This window comes from Chrysemys picta, chromosome 8 (assembly GCF_011386835.1).
Source record: "Chrysemys picta bellii isolate R12L10 chromosome 8, ASM1138683v2, whole genome shotgun sequence".
NCBI classification, from domain to species: Eukaryota; Metazoa; Chordata; order Testudines; family Emydidae; genus Chrysemys; species Chrysemys picta.
The window spans coordinates 73712315-73735942 of NC_088798.1; the positions used below are offsets into that span (position 1 = coordinate 73712315).

The 23628-nt window shown below is 41.9% G+C and overlaps 1 protein-coding gene across 19 annotated transcripts in view; it reads right to left on the bottom strand.

Moving 5' to 3' along the window:
• ANKHD1 (ankyrin repeat and KH domain containing 1) overlaps window positions 1-23628 on the bottom strand; it is a 199477-nt gene that overhangs the window by 847 nt on the left and 175002 nt on the right. For 4 of the 19 annotated variants that reach the window (XM_065555829.1, XM_065555832.1, XM_065555844.1 and 1 more), the window contains 8 exons: window positions 22598-22708; window positions 20783-20932; window positions 18842-20457; window positions 11954-12142; window positions 10245-10496; window positions 9691-9753; window positions 7902-8077; window positions 2665-2829 (listed from right to left, as the gene is read on the bottom strand). In XM_065555829.1, coding sequence (XP_065411901.1) covers window positions 2665-2829; window positions 7902-8077; window positions 9691-9753; window positions 10245-10496; window positions 11954-12142; window positions 18842-20457; window positions 20783-20932; window positions 22598-22708 — 2722 coding nt within the window. The remainder of the gene's footprint in view (window positions 1-2664; window positions 2830-7901; window positions 8078-9690; window positions 9754-10244; window positions 10497-11953; window positions 12143-18841; window positions 20458-20782; window positions 20933-22597; window positions 22709-23628) is intronic. The other 15 variants (XM_065555838.1, XM_065555847.1, XM_065555841.1 and 12 more) reach the window with 13 other exon arrangements.

Here is a 23628-nt window from a genome sequence, read left to right on the forward strand (position 1 = left end):
ATCACAGGCCCTGGTACTAATGGGGAACTTCAATCAGCCTGACATCCGCAGGGAGAGCAATACAGCAATGCACAGACAATCCAGGATGTTTTTGGAGAGTGGTGGGGACAACTTTCTGGTACAAGTGCTGGAGGAACTGACTAGGGACCGTGCTCTTCTTGATCTACTGCTTACAAACAGGAAAGGATTGGTAGGGGAAGAAGAAGTGGGTGGCAACCTAGGCAGCAGGGACCATGAGATGGTTGAGGTCAGGATCCTCAAAAAAAAGAAGAAAGGAGTAGCAGCAAAATACAGACCCTAGACTTCAGAAAAGCAGACTTTGACTCCCTTAGGGAATTGATGGGCAGGATCCCCTGGGAAGCTAATATGAGGGGACAAGGAGCCCAGGAGAGCTGGCTGTATTTTAAAGAAGCCTTATTGAGGGTGCAGGAACAAACCATCCCCAAGTGCAGAAAGAATAGCAAATATGGCAGTTGACCAGCTTGGCTTAACAGTGAAATCTTCGGTGAGCTTAAACTCAAAAAGGAAGCTTACAAGAAGTGGAAATTTGGACAGATGACTAAGGAGTATAAAAATATTGCTAGAGCATGCAGGGGTGTAATCAGGAAGGCCAAGGCACAACTGGAGTTGCAGCTAGCAGGGATGTGAAGGATAACAAGAAGGGTTTCTACAGGTATGTTAGCAACAAGAAGGTGGTCAGGGAAAGTGTGGACCCTTACTGAATGGGAAAGGCAACATAGTGACAGAGGACGTGGAAAAAACTGAAGTACTCAATGCTTTTTTTTGCCTCAGTCTTCACAGAGAAAGTCAGCTCCCAGACTGCTGCACTGGGCAGCACAGTATGGGGAGAAAGTGAGCAACCCTCAGTGGTGAAAGAACAGGTTAAGGACTACTTAGAAAAGCTGGATGTGCACAAGTCCATGGGTCCGGATCTAATGCATCCAAGGGTGCTGAGGGAGTTGGCTGATGTGATTGCAGAGCCATTGGCCATTATCTTTGAAAATTCGTGGCAATCGGGGGAGGTCCTGGACGATTGGAAAAAAGGCAAATACAGTGCCCATATTTTAAAAAGGGAAGAAAGAGAACCCGGGGAACTACAGACCGGTCAGCCTCACTTCAGTCCCCAGCAAAATCATGGAGAAGGTCCTCAAGGAATCCATTTTGAAGCACTTGGCAGAGAGGAAGGTGATCAGGAACAGCCAACATGGATTCACCCAGGGCAAGTCATGCCTTACCAACCTGATTGCCTTCTATGATGAGATAACTGGCTCTGTGGATATGGGGAAAGCGGTGGATGTGATATATCTTGTCTTTAGCAAAGCTTTTGATATGGTTTCCCACAGTATTCTTGCCAGCAAGTTAAAAAAGTATGGATTTGATGGATGGACTATAAGGTGGATAGAAAGCTGGCTAGATTGTCAGGCTCAATGGGTAGTGATCAACAGCTCGCCATCTAGTTGGCAGCCGGTATCAGGCGGAGTGCCCCAGCGGTTGGTCCTGGGGCTGGTTTTGTTCAACATGTTTATTAATGATCTGGATGATGGATTTCCCCTCAGCAAGTTCGCAGATGACACTAAGCTGGGGGGAGAGGTAGATACACTGGAGGGTAGGGATATGGTCCAGAGTGACCTTGACAAATTGGAGGATTGGGCCAAAAGAAATCTGATGAGGTTCAACAAGGACAAGTGCAGAGTCCTGCACGTAGGAAGGAAGAATCCCATGCACCACTACAGGCTGGGGACTGACTGGCTGAGCAGTAGTTCTGCAGAAAAGGACCTGGGGATTCAGTGGTCGAGAAACTGGATATGAGTCAGCAGTGTGCCCTCGTTGCCAAGAAGGCCAATGGCATATTAGGCTGTATTAGTAGGAGCATTGCCAGCAGATCGAGGGAAGTCATTATTCCTCTATATTCAACATTGGTGAGGCCACACCTGGAATATTGCGTCCAGTTTTGGTCCCCTCAATACTGAAGGAATGGGGACAAACTGGAAAGAGTCCAGCGTAGGGCAACGAAAATGATTAGGGGGCTGGGGCACATGACTTACGAGGAGAGGCTGGGGGAACTGGGGTTATTTAGTCTGCAGAAGAGAAGAATGAGGGGGGATTTGATAGCAGCCTTCAACTACCTGAAGGGGGGTTCCAAAGAGAATGGAGCTCGGCTGTTCAGTGGTGACAGATGACAGAACAAGAAGCAATGGTCTCAAGTTGCAGTGGGAGAGGTCTAGGTTGGATATTAGGAAACACTATTTCACTAGGAAGGTAGTGAAACACTGGAATGGGTTACCTAAGGAGGTGGTGGAATTTAAGGCCCGGACTGACAAAGCCTTGACTGGGATGATTTAGTTGGTGTTGGTCCTGCTTTGAGCAGGGGATTGGACTAGATGATCTTCTAAGGTCTCTTCCAACCCTAATATTCTATGATTCAATGACCCTAACTTCATGTACTCAGGTTTGGAAGTTTTGGCCTGTAAACTGATCTTTAAAGCCCAGTGCCGATATATCGGAAAGACATTCTCAAAAAAAAAAATTATGTAAACAGGCTCTCAGAATTTAAATACATGACAGCTGATAAAATCTTTTTTTCCTCTAAGCACAAAAATATCAATTGAGAAACCCGATAGAAAGTATCATTTTAAACTATGAGAAAGATACAAACGAATTTACCTGCTGAGCATCAGTACATTCTGTTGAATTCTGGACAACCTTTATCATAGGATTCCAAGCTGGATCTGGAGTATGAAGTCCATTAAAGAGTGGCCCTCCTGGGCCGTCAGCTAGCTGAGGATGAGAAGGTATTAGAGCGCCTCCATACATGGAAATCGGTAGACCCTAAAATAGCAGAAAGGACAATCACTGTACAGTGTAGTGGTTACAGACAACAACCCTAGTACATCACATACGGCGTAGCATCTGTCATCTCAAAGAATCCCAGAGCGTTTTACAGAACTTATGGGCAGAGATCACTTCATCCATCACTGAAATAAGAAAGAGGGGCCACTGTGCATCAGCAGTGCTACTAAGCAGTGTTGTGAGGAGAAATGAGAATACCATACCCAATTCCAGGGACAATTCAGAGTAAAGCAGAAGGCAATTGATTTTATTAGCGTTGGAATTTTGCAAGGCTCCCCATTCCAATGTATTGCACAGTATGAATAAAAATGCATTACCCAAAATGTTCAAACTTCATTCAAATACTTACGCAACATTAAAGTTGCTCTTACAATCATCTTGGCATTCTGTGAGAAAAATGGGAACATGTGGTGGTCTAAGCATCAAGTTTGGAATGCTCAGACTCCTTGGAACCAGAGGTTCAAATCCCAGCAGAACTAATTCAGCCCTTCATCTTCCTGAGATACCCATATTAAGTACCATCATAGTCTGAATGTGTTTTTTTTAGATGAGTCTGCAAAGCCAGACATTGTGTCTGTCTGTTCTACATGGATTTCATGTCACAATGTACTTGGGAAGTGCTCTCCTCTCCCATCAATATACCACTTATCATCCTAACTGAGCTGCAGTGATGCTGTGTGTATAGTTTGAAAGCACAGTGGTATCCCTGAAGATGGAAGGTACTATACAATATTTTAATGGCCAACTGGAATAATGACCTTTGAGTTCATAAAAGGCGTAGTAGCTTTCTTTATAGAGCCTTACTTCCGTGGCTTCCAACATGTGACACAGACTGTTTTCATAAACATCTCCCTACACAGGACAGAAGGGAATACAGAGCTCTTTCGATACCTCCCTCCCTCAAATTTCTGTCGTCTCATTACATACGATATGAAAAATCTTCGTCTTGCATTAAAATGACCATAGCTCACGAAAAATAAAGACTGCAACAAAGTACTTTCTCCAGATGTAACTGTAGCAATGTTCTGAGAAGACTCCAGACTATGCAAATGATCCTAGATATTCCTCAAATTCTTAAACTGAATTATGTCAGGACTGTATTCTGTTTTTACCTTGTGCTAGTTTCTGATGTTAATGCCTTCTTTACGTACACAATTCAATATTCTCCTAACCTCCTGCCACATGTTCTGAAGAAAATTACATGATATTCACATGCCTAATTTACATCTGTAACTCGTGCCAGAAGCATTAAATATTAACCAGCCTGAAGAAGCGACCTAGTTCCATGTAGAAAGGAAGGAATCTAACACAGCAGTGGAGAATGGAAAAGTGGAGGGTGTCACCAAGCAAGTCCATGTATAAGGCCTGGGATATTAGCAACTAGAAATAATTTTTAGTTTCAGTTATAATGTGCCCTCAGTTTGACTAGTGTGTCTCACATGCCCAAGAGTGTTGGGCATGTGAGACACAAAGGAGGGCTGCATGAATCCTCATATCTGCTAGAGCAGAGGTCCTCAAACAGTGGTCCACAAGTTCCATTCAGGTGGTCCGTGGATAGTTCCCTCTAAGGTGCGCGCCTGGACAGCTGCCCATGAGAGAATGAAGGGCCACCGGGGACTACTGCGGCGGGGGAGAGGCCCCTCTCCTTCCCAGCCCCAGCTTGGGGGCTGCTGCGGCGAGGGAGACCCCCCTCTCCTGCCCAGCCCCAGCTTGGGGGCTGCTGCAGCAGGGGAGAGAGGGCACATCTATTGCATTAGAAAGGTAAGACTACCGATATTAAAATATGAGTTGTGTGCTGTTATTTGTAGAACAAAAAAAACATTAATTACACTGCTCTACAGCCAAAATGCTTACTAATTCTGGATCACTGAGAACGAAAATGATGCTTAAAATTGTTGATTGACTCTAGTTTTCAAGGTATGCTATTGGGTCAGTATATACGACCCTTGACTTGGGAATGGCGGAGGATAAGTGAGTTATAAAGGGAAGGGATCTCAATTTAAACCAGAAATGACTAAAATACATCTTTGACTGGATCTATGAATAAATCTATGACTGGGTTTGGACAGTACTTGCTTTTTAGGCAAAACAATGAATGATGCAATCTGAAGCTGGTATTGCATCATACATGATATGAATTGCATCATGTTATTCCTAGAAGTCATGGATGATGCAATCATAACGAAGCTTACATCACGCTGCTGAACAAATTACCCTATATCAGCTCTAGAAACCATACAGTGTCGTGCTCTCTTATTTGTCAGTGTTTGATTTTGCAAAGGGACACATTTCTGTTTAGCCAAAGTGAGCAGAGATGCCTCGTACTTGTGTGAACAGTGCAGATAACTTCTGCTATGTTTGTGGTGAAGTGACTTTTGCATCACAAAAGCGCAGTATAACCACTATGGTTAAGAAAGCCTATCACCTTTATTTTGGCTGCAAAATTGGAGATCAGGACAAGAGGTGGGCCACACACATATGCTGCAACACTTGTGCAACAAATCTTCGCCAGTGGTTGAACAGGAAAAGGAAATCTATGCCTTTTGCAGGGCCAATGATTTGGAGAGAGCCAACAGATCATACCAGCAATTGTTACTTCTGCATGGTGCCTCCAGTTGGGAAAGGTGTGTCAAAGAAGAAAAAGTGGACTGTGCATTATCCAAAGATTCCATCAGCTATACACTCAGTACCCCACGGAGAAGGACTGCCGGTTCCTGATGCACCAGAATCATTCTCACTTGAGTCAGACGAGGAAGAGGAAGAGGATGAAACTTCTGGTCCTGAACCATCAATGTCACAGGACCCACATTTTCTCCCATCCTCCTCCTCTGAACCACACCTCATAACACAAGGTGAACTGAATGACCTTGTCAGGGATTTGGAACTACCCAAGAGTAAGGCAGAGCTGTTGGGCTCCAGACTACAGCAGTGGAATCTCCTGGCAGGTGATGTTAGGGTTTCCATGTTCCGTGACCGTCAAAAGGATCTTGTCCCATTCTTCTTCATAGAAGGTGATCTTGTAGCCTGCAACAACATCGATGGTGTGATGGCAGCCCTCAACATCGTTCACGATCCAGATGAGTGGAGACTGTTCATTGATTCATCGAAGAAGAGTCTTAAAGCTGTTTTACTGCATAATGGCAATGTTTTGCCATCAATTCCAGTTGGTCATGCAGTCCCTATGAAGAAAACCTATGACAACGTGAAACAACTTTTGAGGTGCATAAACTATGACCAACATCAGTGGCAGCTTTGTGGCGATTTGAAGGTTGTTGCTCTCTTGCTTGGTCTGCAGACTGGACACACAAAGTACTGCTGTTTTCTCTGCGAATGGGATAGTCGTGCAAGAGAGTCCCACTACATCAAGAAAGACCCGCCACTCCGACAGTCATTGGAGCCTGGGAGGAAAAGTGTTCAGCATCCACCACTTGTTGAATCAAGGAAGATTTTGTTACCACCCTTACACATCAAGCTGGGTCTGATAAAGAACTTTGTCAAGGCCATTGACAAAACACAAGCAGCTTTTAAGTACCTCCGTGGAAAATTTCCAAGGTTAAGTGAAGCTAAGATAAAGAAAGGTGTCTTTGTTGGTCCTCAGATTTGTGAACTTCTTCGAGATGATGCATTTGACCATGCACTGCGTGGCAAGGAAAAGACAGCATGGAAAGCCTTCCAGTTAGTGGCAATAAATTTTCTCGGAAACAACAAGGCAGACAACTACAGGTTGTTGGTGGAAAACCTCCTCAAGGCATACAAAAGCCTTGGTTGCAACATGTCACTAAAGATACATTTTTTGCACTCTCATCTAGATTTTTTTCCACTGAACTGCAGAGCAGTGAGCGACGAGCACGGTGAGCGATTTCACCAGAACATTGCAACAATGGAGAAATGCTATCAGGGCAAATGAAGCCCATCAATGCTTGCAGACTATTGCTGGACAGTGACAAGAGATGCTCCATTTAATGAATACAAGAGACAAGCCAAGAAGCGCCGAGTAGACACTGAATAGGACTGAACTATGTACATAATAGTTTTTTGCCTTTTGTTTCATAATACACTTTATTTATATAACCCTTTTGCTGATTTTTAAAGTGTTACATAAACAGGACAGGTGAAATATTATCATGTAAAGCAACCACAAACACATGAAAAGACCTAGGTTTACAATTTATGATTAAAACTCTACTATCTACACAATATACATAGACATAAAATGTAAAAACTTAAATATCTTAGAAACAGTAGCGAATCAGTTGTTTTAATTGTCATATTTGAATTCAGCACATCAAAATACATAATAAATAGCATATTTTATCTCTGAAGCAGACGACTTCTCAAAAATTGTAGACCAGTGTTATTATTAAGGTTTTTTAATATAGTGCTTTTATCCAAAGTGCTTTAGAATAGTTAGCATATGGTACAAACATTTGGAAAGATCATTAAGTGGTCCACCAAGATCCCCAGCAATTTTCAAGTGGTCCATGAACATAAAAGTTTGAGAACCACTGTGCTAGAGCAAGGGTGTCCAACCTATGGCCCGTGGGCCATACACGGCCCACCAGAGCATTTCATAAAGCCTGCAGCCTGCTTTAACACAATATACTAATGGCCAATTTATTAGAATTTTGTCATCATGTTTAGATCATTTTAGTTTACACAAGGGTGTAAACAGACAATGCTGTACATAGAAACAACCTATCTAAATACATACAAAACAAGCTGAACTTAAAATATAAATCAATACAGGTGACTTTACATCTTATTAAAATATGTACAATCTGTTTGGCCCACACAAGGTTGTGCTTATGTGTATGTGGCCCTCCCGTATAATAAGAATGGAAACTACTGCGCTATAGAACATTCAGAGTTAAACAAATCTGAATGGACCAATGGCCTTGGCAAAGTTGCCCCACCTTGTTCCCGAGAAAGGGCTTTTAATGAAGTCTCTCTGGACAGCTCATTTCTGGAAATGCACTGTCAGACAAGTCATCTGCAGCCAGGCAAAACAACCCAACTGCTTATAACAAATTCAACTTTCAAATATAACTTACTTTAGAAAAATCCACAAAGCTATTTGGCATAGGTTGGTGGAAAATGTTTGAGGGAGCCACGATTCCAGAATCATCTCTCTCCATTGGCTGATGCTGGGAAAATGTGCCTGGGTCTGATAATTGTTGATGCATTGGATGATTCCCCATTATAGGCTGAGACCAACCTGACAAGCCTTCTGGAAAGGAAGAGATTAAAAGTGGATGGTTATAATAAATCGAGAACACTCTGGAATAAATCCATCAGCTGCACAGACCATCTCCACACATGTTAAGGATCTCAGAAATAAGCACAACAATGCTGCAAAAACAAACTGGGGCATTGCTCTGAACAAATCACTTTTCAGACCTCCCCCAAACTCACTTGTATTCTACCCTCAGACCCCAATGACCTGTTATTAACAAAATATGCACACACGTCTCCTATCCTCAGCTTCAAGGCTCTGCCTACATGGCCCTCTCACAAAGGCTGTAGAAAGTACTGCCCATGTGAGGCCCCACTGCATGCAGACATTTTCTTCCCTTCCCATCACCCACTGAGTTAGGCACTTTAGCACATTCCATATCCATGGTAATGTAAGGTGAGAGGCTCCACAGAGTCACGCTTAGGGCAGGAGCTGGTAGGAGGTGAAAGGCAGAGAACTTTCTGAAGACTGAAGTGGGAGAAGATGGTGAAATCTGGAGACATGGGACTGGGCCTGATATCAATTTTCTTTCATTCTCCTATATTCCTGTACCAAATACCAAACGAATATTTCAGATGTCCCAAACACTGGGCTAAACTTTAATAGAACTGTGATCTATGAATACTGCCAATTTGTATGACAAGTTTATAACTTTAGTCTGAAAAACAGCCATGAGGAGACCCCAAGGTTAATGGGATAATGTCAGACCAAATTTGGACCAAAATTTAAGCCTCATTTAAAAAAACCCTAGCTTTACAAAAGTTAAGACCATTAAAATTGTCATTTTATTTTGCTACATATACAATCCTTAAAATTCCTAATGAAAACAAACAATCTGCAGCTCAAACAGTGCGCTTTGTGATTATCCGTAAGAACTTGAAAATGGAACTACCAAAAACTGAATATAAACCTTCAGCTATTTAGAAGTCTCTCTTTTTTTTTTTTTAAAGTAATTGCTGTTTTTGGAACAGAACTTATTTCATATTATTCAAGAAGAGTTATGGAGGAGAAAAGTGTAAAAATTAAGGACCAACAGCACTCAATCTGAATGCCCCAGTTTTTATTTGCTTGTCATAACTATAACCTCATTTTTAAAAATAGTTTGAGTGACAAGCTACTAATTAATGAAATGCAACCACAGCTTTCAGACCGAGTTTTAAATTTGGAGACCAAATTTTGAGGAAAAGGTAAAGTAATTTTAGAATGAGAACAAATAATGCATTTCTGTTCAACAGATTTAACAGTATAGAAGATTTCAATCACTCTTTCAGAGATTATCTATTTACTGTGTACCTTTGCAGGATCTAAATCAGGTGAAAAATTCTATATTATGAGAGAAAATTGCAATGGTTCTAGCAAAACAGATTTGGCCTGAAGAAAATCAGAGTCAGTCATTATCCAATGAGGGACATTTTGGCAAAGCCCACCCTATTTCTATCAAGAAATTCTTTAGAATATTATGGGTGGATTACAGATTATTTCAGGATCAATCATGAAAAACTTGGTCTGTCAGCTATAACATCAGAGGTATTTATCTATTAATATCCTGCAGAGTAGCTGAATAAATTAACAGAAAAGCAATCATGAAACAAAACCTAAAGAAATACCTCTGTTCTTCCGAGACTTGATCCCATCCCAGGTGGGATATTGAGGCTGTATTAACAGCCCATCTGTAAAGAAGAGTACGTTTCTGGATTTGTACCCACATAAAGTGTTGCAAAACAATCACTTCTTTTGCCCTTTCTTTCTAATTGTGGTCCTTATGGGTCAGTTCCTCAGTGAATGAAGAAGAACTTAAAAGACTTCCCCAATATATTCCCTTAAAGGATCAGAATATGCACGTTTCTGAACTCTTCTCTCTTTATCCCTGCCAGCTCTCCGTTTGTGACATCCCCTTGATATTCCTTTTAGTTTCTGCCTTTAAAGTAATCTTACGTGCAGTTGATAAAGTATATTTTGCTCTCTGGTTTAGAAGGGAAGATTTTTACATATGACTACCATGTATTACTCTATTATTTCAAATTTGATCCTTGAAAAGCATAAGTTTGGCGTTTTGTTTTCCCCCGATTAGTTCTCAGAATGTAGTAGTGTTCACCCTAAAATCTGAGGTTTGATTTTTTTAAAACAGAAAGCTTTCATACACAATAAGTGACTGACTTACCTGATACACTGTTAACTCCAAATGACCAGATACCACTATGTCCAACAGGAGCCGTAAAGTTAGTTCCTAAGGGGGTAGGAGTGACAGAACCTCCCTGCCGAATTCTAGCAAGCCTTTCCGTCCCAATAGGAGGTGGTACCTTTCGATCTTGACTTGTGCTACCTGCTTTTGGCTGGCCCAAGTTGGAAGGTGCAGAAGAAGCTGAAAGGGGTGAAGATGATCCCGATGAAACTGATGGAATAGGAGATTCACCTGGTGACAAAATATTTCTCTTGCTTTATTATACATGGAACACTTAAGTGATGTTAAATACCACAATTTCCCCTCTAAACTGCCAATCCGTATTCTGTAATGCAGATTATGAAAGTGTAAAAGTTTACTGATTTATAATATTTTGGGGCTAGTGAGAAAACAGTTATTTTGGCAGAATAGTCATTCCACTGATTGCTGTTTGGCCCACTGGAAAGGTTCTTCACCAGTGATTTTGTATCTTAAATTAATTGGATAAATGGTTCCAACCACAGGGTAATCTGACATTTTCTAGATCTTCTTGTAAATATTTTAGATTTACTAGACAAGGACAAGAAAACTGGAAGACTGTATGAAGAGATCTGCAAATCTTGGCCTAAATTTTCCAGGCACTCAACTGGCCTTGTTTTCAGAGGTGCTGAGCATTCCCAACTCCCAGTGAGATATAGGCTCAGGGTGCGATTTTCCAAAAACGCTCAAATGACTTGGAAGTGTAAGTTCCATTGACTTTCAGTGGGACTTCTCACAGGTGTTTCTGAAAACCCCACCCTTTGTTTTGGCACCCAAATTTATTTTGGCTTTTGTACTCTGAGTTGTCATCACTAAGATTCTCAATTGCAAAGATCCAAACTTCTCATGTGGCCACTCTCTCTCAGATTTGTTCCATAAAAGTCCTCACTGTCATTTCAGACAATTAAAAAATTTCAGTGAATTTTAAGATATATAAAATATTAATTGTAGAAGTCTCATTTTTAAAACCTTTAAAATAAAGCATAATTCAATCTGAGAAAGTCACACCAATTTCATCTGAAGCAGTTTTACACTAAGAAAGCTGCCCGCGTTGTGATCACACAAAAAATTAAGCTTCTCTTCACAGAGTTTAAGATTAAATCTACATTGCAAAAACAAACACACACACACACACACACACACACAAAAACCGTGCAGCAGTGAGCCTCAGAGCCTGTGTCAACTGAATTGGGCTCGGGTTACGGGGCTAAAAATCGCAGCGTAGACATTCTTGCTCAGGCTGGAGCCTGGCCTCTTAACCCCACTCTCCCCTTGCTGCTTTTCAGAGACAAGATCCAGCCTGAGCCAGAATGTTTATATTGTTACTTTCAGCCCCATGGTGCAAGCTGGAGTCAGTTCACCTGGGCTCTGAAACTTGCTGCTGTGGGTCTTTTTTTTTTGGGGGGGGGGGCAGTGTAGACATACCCCTAAGCCTCCTGAAGCTGTGTCACGATAGGTAATACTAATGGAACCTATGGCATTTCACATAAGCTATCCATAAAATTTTTTGTGATGCCATTTCACACATTTCCCACCTTTACTGAGGCTAAAAGCAATTACCAATAATAGTTTCTAAAGCCACTGGTTGCTTTCCCCTCAAAGTTGCAAATCAACTAGTAGCTAAAGACAATACCTAAAACACTGAAAATGTATAGATAATTAAGACAGACCCATGAAATTCCTACATGAATTTGTAGCGCTCGTCCAAGGATGTGGTGAAAAATGCTGTCTGTTAAAGCTGGGAGTCCCAACAGGTGCTGGCCCTTGAAGATAAACCCGTTGTATGTTTGCTGAAAAACCTGTCAGAGGAGCTGAAGAGGCAGCTGAAGAGCCGTTGGATGGATCTAGAGAGGGTAAGCCTGAAATAAATGTAAAACTTATGAAATATACCTATTTGGAAAAATAATTCACAACACCATGAAGATTCACTGCTCCAAATACAATTTAAACTTAGTGTCCAGTCACCCTTTTCCTGGGTATTTACAGGTGTAATGAGTTTTTTTGCAGGTTACAGGCTAAGGGAGAATTACATACGGGTATATGTTTTTCCATCTTGCTCTTTGTCAGCCTACAGCTGTTATCACACAAAGCTCTACCTCAGGGTACTCTATTTTTTTTGTCAAGGACCAAATTTCTTAGTCAAGGTATAGCCAACGTCCAGACTCCAGAGCGAAAAAAAAAAGACAAATAAAAAGATTTGGGGTCTGTTCAAAAGTGTCTGGTGGTCCAGATTTGGCCCGGCTATTGACTGGCCCGGCTATTGACTATCCCTGCTCTACTGTCACCTACCATGAGATATGAAGGCAAACCCAAGACAAGCTTACCACAGAAGTAAATCCCAACTTACTCCTCAGTCTAGAATTCTCTAGAGCTAACCAAGAATTACAATTTAAGTTAAAAACAATAAAAATATTTGATGTGAGACAGACAGAAAATGATCCATTAGTACCAGGGCAGTAATTATTAATATATTTCTTGCCCATCCTACAGCTGGGTCCATAAGTAGAGCGCACACAGTATTCCGTGCTCCAAAAAGTGGGGTTAGACTGATATTTGCGTAGTGTGATGGTTGGAAGCAGTTTCTCAGCACAAGGCTGCATTCCAAATAGGAGCAAAACGGAGTCTCCTTTAAAACAACGGGCATGGGGAGTTGAATTTTCTTATCAAGCCAAGGCCTCGCCACCAAAATACCTTAAAGACCTTTATCATAGCTTGGTAATAAACAAATGAGATAATAAATACAGGGAATCAGAGAGATTGTTTTGTTGTTGTTGGTTTCTGGAGCCTGTGGGAATCACAGCTGCCATTAGAGAAGGGGGCTGACAGAACTGTTGAGGGGCTCAAGGTAATAACCACAACCAGGATGAACTAAGGCCCTTTATGGAAGGACAGGGACAAAAATACCTAGTTATGGTAGTCAGAAAGGGGGTGGTGGTTGTTGTATAGGAGGGGTCATGCACTACATTTTCTTTCCTGTCCCTCTGACTTACCAGCCTCTTGGAAACATTCCTGGTTACCCTATTTCACCCTAGTTGGAACAGAAAAAAAATCCAACCAACCCAGAATTTCTGGTGTGTTGCTTTCAAAATGTTAGGTCCTGCTGCTGAATTTCTGCTTCTAGCATCAAGGCTTGCCTGCCATGCTTCACCTAAGCCTGGAGAACCAAGTAGCCAGGGACTACTGGCTTGGGAGATTCTGCAAATCCAGCTCCTGCTGCTGAAGCACTGCAAACAAACAGATTAAGTCTGCCTGCCATAATATCGTACAGTGAGGGAGTCAGTGCATTATTGTGCAGCTGGGCTGTGTGCAGGAACCCCTTTTTCATCTACACTGGTCTGGAGGTATATATTGTCACCTGCATGGCCCCACAATATGCCAACATTTTTATGGCTGATCTGGAACCACGCTTCCTCAGCTCTCGTCCACTCACGCCCCTTCTCTACCTATGCTATATTGATGACATCTTCATCATCTGAACCCATGGGAAGGAGACTCTGGAAGAATTCCACCACGATTTCAATAGCTTCCACCCCACCATCAACCGCAGCCTGGACCAATCTACACGGGAGGTCCACTTCCTAGACACCACGGTAAAAGTAAGTGACGGTCATGTTAACACCACCCTACACCGAAAACCCACCAACTGCTATGCCTGCCTTCATGCCTCCAGCTTCCATCCCAGCCACACCATACAATCCATCGTCTACAGCCAAGCGCTGAGGTATAACCGCATTTGCTCCAACCCCTCAGACAGAGACCAACACCTACAAGATCTTCACCAAGCATTCTCAAAACTACGATACCCGCATGAGGAAATAAGGAAACAAATCGTCAGAGCCAGACGTGTACCCAAAAGCCTCCTGCTGCAAGACAAGCCCAAGAAAGAAACCAACAGAATGCCACTGGCCATCACCTGCAGTCCTCAGCTAAGACCTCTCCAACGCATCATCAGTGATCTACAACCCATCCTGGACAACGATCCCTCGCTTTCACAGGCCTTGGGAGGCAGGCCAGACCTCGCCCACAGACAACCCACCAACCTTAAGCATATTCTCACCAGCAACCACACACTGCACCACAGTAACTAACTCAGGAACCAATCCATGCAACAAACCTCGATTCCAACTCTGCCCACATATTTACACCAGTGACAGGACCTAACCAGATCAGCCACAAAATCACCGGTTCATCCACTTGCACATCCCACTAATTTAATCATAGAATATCAGGGTTGGAAAGGACCTCAGGAGGTCATCTAGTCCAACCCCCTGCTCAAAGCAGAACCAACCCCCAGACAGATTTTTGCCCCAGATCCTTAGATGGCCCCCTCAAGGATTGAACTCACAACCCTGAGTTTAGCAGGTCAATGCTCAAACCACTGAGCTGTCCCGCCCCCCGCCATCATATGCCAGCAATGCCCCTCTGCTATGTACATTGGCCAAACTGGACAATCCCTACATAAAAGGATAAATGGACACAAGTCAAATATTAGGAATGGCAATATACAAAAACCTGTAGGAGAACACTTCAACCTCCCTGGATACACAATAGCAGATTTAAAGGTAGCCATCTTGCAACATAAAAACTTCAGAACCAGACTCCAAAGACAAACTGCTGAACTTCAGTTCATTTGCAAATTTGACACCATCAGCTCAGGATTAAACAAAGACTGAATGGCTAGCCAACTACAGAAGCAGTTTCTCCTCCCTTGGTGTTCACACCTCAACGGCTAGAAGAGGGCCTCATCCTCCCTGATTGAACTAACCTTGTTATCTCTAGACTGATTCTTGCCTGCATATTTATACCTGCCTCTGGAAATTTCCACCACATGCGTCTGACAAAGTGGGTATTCACCCATGAAAGCTTATGCTCCAATACTTCTCTTAGTCTATAAGGTGCCACAGGACTCTTTGTCGCATGATAAAAGATGCCACCCTCTATTAATACTTTGCCCCTGCAATAGTAGAGGAAAGAAGAACCATCTAATACCAATAAGGGCTGCTGTGGGCAACACACTAAGCAGCATATGAACTGGTTTTAGTCACCAACTTCCCACTTATGTATTTTGCTTGATTACTGCATCATACTTTGGAGGAATAGTAACATGCTTAAATTAGTGCCAAATTATGCCATTTCAAATGTGTTTCTCTGGCTGATTAGACGAGTTTGCATAATGAGGATCAGCAGCATGAGACTGTGTCCTGATGCTACATGAAAACTATGCTCAAAGTACAGTTTCTCAAGGCTCCAAGATACTTCTGTGTAGACTGTTTGCCAACTGCCAGGGTTAACTTAACCTGGATCATTGCTACTCCAGATCTCATGGAAGACCCTCAAAATCAGATTCACATTGTGAGGGCACCTGTTGTGTGTGGTTTCAAGGAATTGTGATGGTGTTACAGCTCAAGGTAGGCCAGTTTACTGTAATGCATTTTAATCTAGCACAGACAGACTTGGTCCTCTAAAACGTAGAAGCAGCATAACGAGTGACTGAAATGGATTCCTTCTGGTTTTGTCTGGAGTCTTCTAAAAGGAGCATGCAAGTCTGTCTCCAATTGTGCTAACTGCCAGGACTAGCAGACATGAAAAGTGAAGGCAGGACAAAAAAGACAGTTTTCCTGAATGGACCTAGAGCCATAACCCATGTCAGAGAACCACAAATATCTGGTAAGAAAGTGGGCAAATTGGGAATCTCTGCTTTCAATCTTAATTTTTGGTATCAGTGGACGGGGAGAAAAGTCCTCAAATTCTGCTTACAACATGAAGGTGCTTGTCAAAACTCCTACTTTAAGACTCAAACAAGTGAGGAACTTAACTGGGCTTTCTGCTGCAAACCAACTTATAAAAGTGAACTCCAAGAGACTAAGTTTGTGGAAATCCAAGTATTCCTCACTGTACCCCAAAGGTACAAAAGAACTCAAGTGAAAAAGAAACTTGGAGAACAAACCATTGCTCAATGTTACAGGTGCAATGTCAGATTTAGCAGCCATTTTGATAAATCTCACCTTACTGGTACAATATATGAAGATACTGTATACTGGCCCACCAGCAAGGATTGCCAGACTGTCTAAAGCCCAGGGCTGCTGCACTCCACAGCACAGTATTGTAAGTCAGTAACAAATGGGACTTTTTGACTTCACAGAACTATGAGAAACCTGTAATTCAAGTATATGCCACCAGCCAAACAAGCTCCAATTTTGATAGACAGAAGAACACTCTTTCCTGTGTGCTAACCTGTCCTTCAGCCTGAGGTAAGCACCCAAGAAGTACACCCCCACTTCATCACAGGATAGATAAAACTGGATTTTTAATTAAAAATAAGCCTATTTAAAATTTGAAATTATGACAACCTATGCTAAGGCCTAAATTTACTCTAATCTATTAAAATAATTTAAATTAAATAAAAAAAGTTAAACAGTATCTATTTACTGCCAAAATTTTAAAGAAAGTCAAACCACTGAACTGGTGGACGCCACTGGCTAAACAACTGGAATGAGAGTTTGCTGAAATGCTAAACCAGCTTCTGTCAGTACTCGCCTCTTCTGCAGGTACAGAGAAAATATTGTCTTCATTTCAGTTCAATATTAGTTCACTCAAAGTTAAAAATCAATAGAAAATTGAAAAAAAAAGAGTAAGAAAGCTTGTTTTTCAGTCTATGAATATAAACTAGATGTAAGGATAAGATCTACTAGTTTTAAAATCCTGAAGGACATAATGCAAGAAACAATCAGTTCAATTAACTAACTGCAGATACTTCCTTTGTTTAATAAATCTTAGTTTTAAATACAAAATGTGTTGATAAAATGAGTTATTTTTGCATTTAGTTGAATTTGAATTCCCATCCAAACAGAACAAACCACAAATAAAAAAAATCTAGTAAACAAGAAATGCATTATTCACCATTTTCTAATGTAGTAAAGATTAAGAATCTGAATAAATGCAAATTAAGCTATGTAACTGCTTAAATAAACATGTACAGATGTGTATCCTGGTTTTCAAAATGCATATTTAGTGTAAAGGCTGTATTTAGTTGCAACTGAAAACATCTTAGGGCTTGTCTTCACGTACTTTAGTAAAGACACTACTATGCCAATGGGAAAGCTTCTCCTGTCAGCGTAGTTAATCCACCTCCTTGAGAGGTGCTCTGCGATACAGCATTGTCTACATGGGTGGTTAGGTTGGTATAATTACATCGCTCAGGGGTGTGCATTTTTCACATCCTGGAGCAACGCAGTTATACCGATATAGGTCTGTAGCCTAGACCTGGCCTTCATGGTTATCACCAATGAGAATAAACCTCTCTTTAGGAAAATAAAAAAAATACAAATGCGAAACATGTGAAGGAGTTTCATTTTCCTTTACAAGCATAATTGCTTTCAGAGCCATTCTAGGTATATAATCCATGGGATTTGAGTGATTTGACAGACTATTTACCACATCTTCCTGAACAATGGGTGGATGTCAACTTTGACCATCCATGAGAAAAGGAGGAGCTACTAAAAAGGCAGAGTTTCTGGAGTCCATTGGAGCAGGACTTGACTGTTCTACTATTAGAGGACTGGATGAATGAGGTCAGACTACTCCAGCTATCGCAGTTCTAGCTGCATTTGGTTCTATTTGTTGTACTGGGAGCATAGAGCTCATACGCAGCCTAACTGCTCGTGCTCTTCAGAATGCAGCTAACTAGTTTAAATTTAAATATTTAAAAACTCTTTGAGACACCCTGGCAAACATTTTCTTACTTTTGATGTTAGACACCTAAAGAGAAGTCGCCTGGTTTCAGAAGTGCTGAGCACCCACACATTCCCATTGAGTTCAAATGGGACTATCACTTGTGAAAATCTATTCACTTATTTAGGTGCCTAACTTCAGTATCCAAGTTTGGAAATTTTGGCCCAAAGTTTTAAAAGGGTTTGTGGGATGGTGCTGGGTGAAAGACTTGAAGAAAATTAACTTAGGAAAGCTGGGAAGTGAGGCTCTCTAGACACCTGTCTTCAAAATACAGTCTAATCTTCTGACATATAAACAAATCTGAAGAGCAATGAGGTGAGGGTAACATCCTCTATGTGTCTACTAGGTAAATGTCAGGGAAAAGGAAGGAGGACTGTCAAGCATTCAGTCCCTTACCAAGTCCCATATGATGATAATGTTAAGTGAGCAAGTTCAAAACACCAAGAGGACAGGGTTCCAACAAGACCCCCATCTCCTACTACGCTTGGTCTAGCACCATGACAATTCATCCTTCCTCCGGATGGAATCAATATTAAGACACCTGTGGGTGGAGTTTCAACAAGTGCCACAAGACCCTTACCTTCCTAAAAGAGCCAATGGTGGTTGCTTCTGCAGCATTACCAGTACCTGACAGGTCAGAGCTAGGAAAGAGAACTGGATGTGTATAATTTTAAATAGCTTTTGAAATTAAACTTTGCAAGTTCAGCTCTCAGGTTGGAGTTCTATGCATATTACCTTGTAAAATATTTCTGGAGCAATTTGAGAATAGGGTCAAAGACTAATGGCAGGATTGTCTCTATGCCAGAGTAGAAACTTTGTGGACTTACCTACAGGGCTGGTAGAAACTCTCTGGGAAGGTGGCCTGAATCCAGGAGCCTTGGAGTTATCAGGATGAACATTTTCTATGTGTCCAAGCACAGAGTTACTCAGAAAAGTAGACTGAACAGTGAAAGATGGGTCTGCTGCTGCTCGTGTGGATAGTGGACAGTCTCCCCATCCTTGGTTGGCTGGCACCTGGTTACTATCAAAAAGACTACTAAAGTGATTGAAAAGCGTTGCTGGCCCAAACGTAGGAGGCAATGATTTGTTTGCTGGGTTAATGTGCATCTGAGAACCGTTCATAACATTCATGGCTGATGAAAGCTGCACTGCAGCAGGTGGACCTTGAGATGGCGTTAAAGGAACTGGATTTGTAACAAAAATAGACTGATGATCTTGATGTAGGTTTGCATTTGGTACCACTGAATAGAAAGAACCTCTAGGCTGCATTCTGTGAGAAACTCGAGGTGCTGGTACAGCTAACTGAGGTAAATTACTGTTGTCCTGATTATCTGCAGCAATTGATCTGGGTGAAGCTAAACTTAATGGAGTGGGTTCTGAGCTAGAGGAAAAAGGCATGGACACAGAAGAACTTATATCTGACATGCTGGTTGGCAGTATTTCATCTTGGACGTTATTTAGAGGTGCAGGGCTGCTAGATGGGCGAGTTTCTAGGACTCCTGGATTGCTGCTAGCGGATATATTGCAACTACTTGCAACCGAAGATGGTGCACACGTGTTTCCAGTAGGTTGGTCTGGTGTTGACACCTTCTCTTTGGGTGCTGAGATAGCTGAGAAAGAGTCCGTTTTAAGTGCAGAATGCTGTGTTTGTGGAACATTAGAGGGCAGAAATGCTGTGGGAACTTGCCCATTGTTTGCAGGTGCAGAGGAAGCAGAAGGCAGAGTGCTACAGGTGCTTGTCACAGTTGAGATTGCTGTTGCCACCGCACTTGTTTTCGGAACACAGGCGAACAACTGCTTTCTGACTGATGAGGGAGTCCGACTACTTGTTGCACAGAGCGGTTGGGTGGAAGCAACTACAGAAGAGACAGTAATAGGACAGCTAGCAGTAGCTAATCCAGCAGACTCTGTCTGTAAAATATTCCCATTCTGGTTACCTACACGACTTGAACTATTATGCTTTGGAGAGCTGTTTGTGCTGCTAGGATTAACTGGTCTCACTGGGAATGGTCCCCAAGTGTTCGGCGAAGGTGAAAAAGTTCCTCCAAACTGGGCCATAGGTAAGCGAGGGTGCCGAATCTGTTGCATAGTTTGGGCAGCCAGCAAAGCAAAATGAGGGTGGGAATAAGCTAAGGGCAGAGACACTGGAAAAGACGACCGCACATTTGCTGGAACATTCTTGTTTAATTTGTTAGTGGGCTGGAAAGTAGAAAGGGTCGATGACTGCGATGTGACAAGAGGTGGTGCTCCGAGCGGAAAGGAGTTTTTGTTGGAAGCAGCTGCGGTACTGACTCCAGATGAAAAGTTTGCATGAATTGATTTGGTGTTTGGAGCAGGTGTTCTTATATGAGTTTTAGGAATTAAGTCTTCCAGTTCCTTGGCGGGATCTTGAATAAGGGCACTGATAAGTTGCACTGCATACCTTGTCGATTCCGTACCGCCCCTGAAATTAAAAACAAGTATTAATCTTCTCTCAGGAATGGAATTCTCACTTTGTTGCAACACTTCTTGAACTAAACAATTTCTTTTGGCTATATTAGTGCAGTACTTGATGGAACAGTCAAGAAGTTTTATTTCTTGATATTTGCTTTTTTTATGGTTTAACTTTGTATAAGTATCAGATTTTCAGCATGTCCCGCTGTCAGAAATGAATGCGCTATACACTAGTGCCAAAGAGCCAATATGTCCTACCTTAAAGATAAGCAGACTGTGTAAGAAAAATCTTGTACCGACTCAATTTACAATTATTTTGTTTCCATGTATCGTACCTTATTGTGATCATTCTCTCTCCATTCTTATCTTTTTGTTTGTCCACATCAATATGAGCACCAGTGACATCTTGAATTGCAGTGATGTTGCACCCACCTCTTCCCATTATTCTAGATACGACAGAAGCTGGGACAGATAATTTCTTAGACCTATATCACAAAGATTGCAAATTTGTGAAGTCATTTTGGAGACATTTAAAAAGTGCCAAAATCTCTTGTTTGGCAACTGAACATCAATATTTTTACATTTCAGGGCAGCAAGTGGTTTTCTGCTGGTTGAATTCACCCTTTGGAGCCTCTCTAAAACTTCCCCACTGAAATTACTTGTTACCCTGAGCACTTCTGAAGTTTCTTCAGAACACTTATTCAACCAAGTATATCACATCATATAGATGCACATTATACAATATACATGCTGTTTTGGACATATAGTTCATCTTTTGTCCTAACCTGTGTATTTTAAAAAAGTGAGATGAAATCCTAAGTGACTCTCCTACTTTACATTTGAATTAGCATCAAGCATCTTTGGATCACAGGGATTAGCCACTGGATACAAGTTGCTTCTACTGGTATATAGCCAGACTGATACATTTTTCCAACATATTCACACTGATAATCTTTGAAATACCACCTGCTTGAGCAAGACTTAAAAATCCGGGTCTTGATCTAACATCCCGGTAGAATTAATATCTCCTAGACCTCAAGTGAGAAACCACAAACGCTCTGGAAAATTGCCAGTGACCCTACGCAATGGTTTATAGCAAGCAGGCGAACTGTGCAATTCAAGGGTCCAAAGGGATGCTGGAAGCCACTATGAAGGCAGCACAGATTTTCAGAAGCATATTTATTTTTAGGCCATGACACTGCAACCCAAACACTTGATAGACTTATTAAATGAACTGCTAGGATTTTCAAATTAATATGGCATTGGTGGATCAGTGCAGGCATATGGCAATGGGAAGCCTTAGAACACCAGCTATGCTTGCATTCCAGACCCCAGCCAAGGTCCCTTTAGGCCACTCTTGCTCCCCGACTTCAAAGGCTGGACCTCTCAAACCCATACATGGCTTTCAAGCTTAACAGTGGCATATTGCAGTTTGTGAACTGTACAGTTAGAGGGAATTCCAAGGGGTTTCAGGAAGCACTGTGATGAAGGTTCAAGAATCTGAACAGAATATAGACTGTACATCTCTATGTTGCTACCAGCTTCACCTACGTTTTAAATTTAGTCATTTAACATTTTAGATTACTAACAGAAAGAAATTATGCTGGAAATTTATTTCAGTTAATAAACATGTGTAATGTAAAATGGATAGTTTTTACACTTACCATCTGAAAATATTAACATTCTAATTGTCTTGTCTTTTTAAGTTACCTGTCCCCTGCCCTCCACAAAATTCACACTATCTCCTCAATCAATGCTCTTAGAATACACACTGTGCCCTCACCCCCGCATTTCTCATGTTCCAATCTTCTCCCCTTTGGATCTGCATTAGTATAATGACTTTTCTCTATTGGAGCTCCCAATCTGCCCCTCTCCATGACCAAGCTCCCTTCCTCATATAGCTTTCAAGAACCTTCCACATGATTCACAGGGACCCTAGTTGCATTCCAGTCTCCTTTACCCTCCTCAATCCACTCCCCAAAGTGAAACCCTAGCCATCCTCCCCCACCACCCACTGAGGAATTGCTTCCTCATATGAACGCTAAATAGCACCCAGAACCCCACTCCTCACCCACCCTCTAATGCCTCCCTCCCCACCCACCCACCAAGCTCATTGTTTTTTAGTTTGAAAAAAATGCCCCAAACATTACCTTTTTGCTCCTGAACAGCAGCGCCCTCCTCTCTGCAGCTGAAATTGCTCAATTGGTGTTGGCTGCAGAGTGTTGCTAGGGGGAGGGTCTTTCAAAACTCTGCCTACTTGCCTGTCAAGGGTAGAAGGGATGTTTTCATTGGTTATTTCTTTGATAGACATCCCTTCTACCCAATAGGGTGCTTTGAGGGAGTGGGAGTTAGGACAGTTCTTGGTCTTGGAACTGGGATAGGCTTTAGGAGCAATAAACATGTGCAACACCTAATTACTTTGAAAAGGACACATGGGTTGTTAAAAGGCTCTTAGACTACACATGCATGCTCTGTTATTCAGGGCAGGGCACAGCAAGTTCTGGCCCAGGGTAGACATTTTGTGAGCACATTCCTTACTAAACAAATCTTGAGTTCTTAGGGTTATCAAAATCCACCATTTTAGGAAGAAATTTCTAGAACCCCAGCAGCTCTGACAGAACAGAAACATGATTCCAAACACAGTAAAAGTAAAGCAAAGGACTAAACTAGGAGACTCAAGAGACCTGTCTGGAGAGGTGTAGCAGCTTCAGGATCAATAGCGAGGTCTGTGTGCAGCCCTGGTAAAGGCAGCTATCTGCTTTTTAACAGTTTCATGCCTACACGACTCACCAAGTTTGGGGAAAGGGGGAAATCTATGGCTCTATTTATCATGCACACCCCATAACAGGGAGCAATATTTATGAATATACACAATCACCAAAGTAGGGGGAAATTGCACATTTTAATTGGTATGAACCGATGAGCTAAAAGGTCAGAGTTTAACATCTTAGATTTGAATTGCATAGATTTTTCGTTTGCTAAAAAAAGAGTTTCCCCAAAACTCACACTTCAAGTCCTCTCTAAAACAGTGTTCCATGCACACAAGCTAAAAGATGCTCTAAAAAAGGACATTTAGTCAAAATCCTGCATTTCAGAATGTGAGATGCTGAGTCAGGGTTAAATGCAAAAACTTAGGATTTATGTTTTCAGGCTTATCTCACTTCAACAAAGTGAGGGGAAA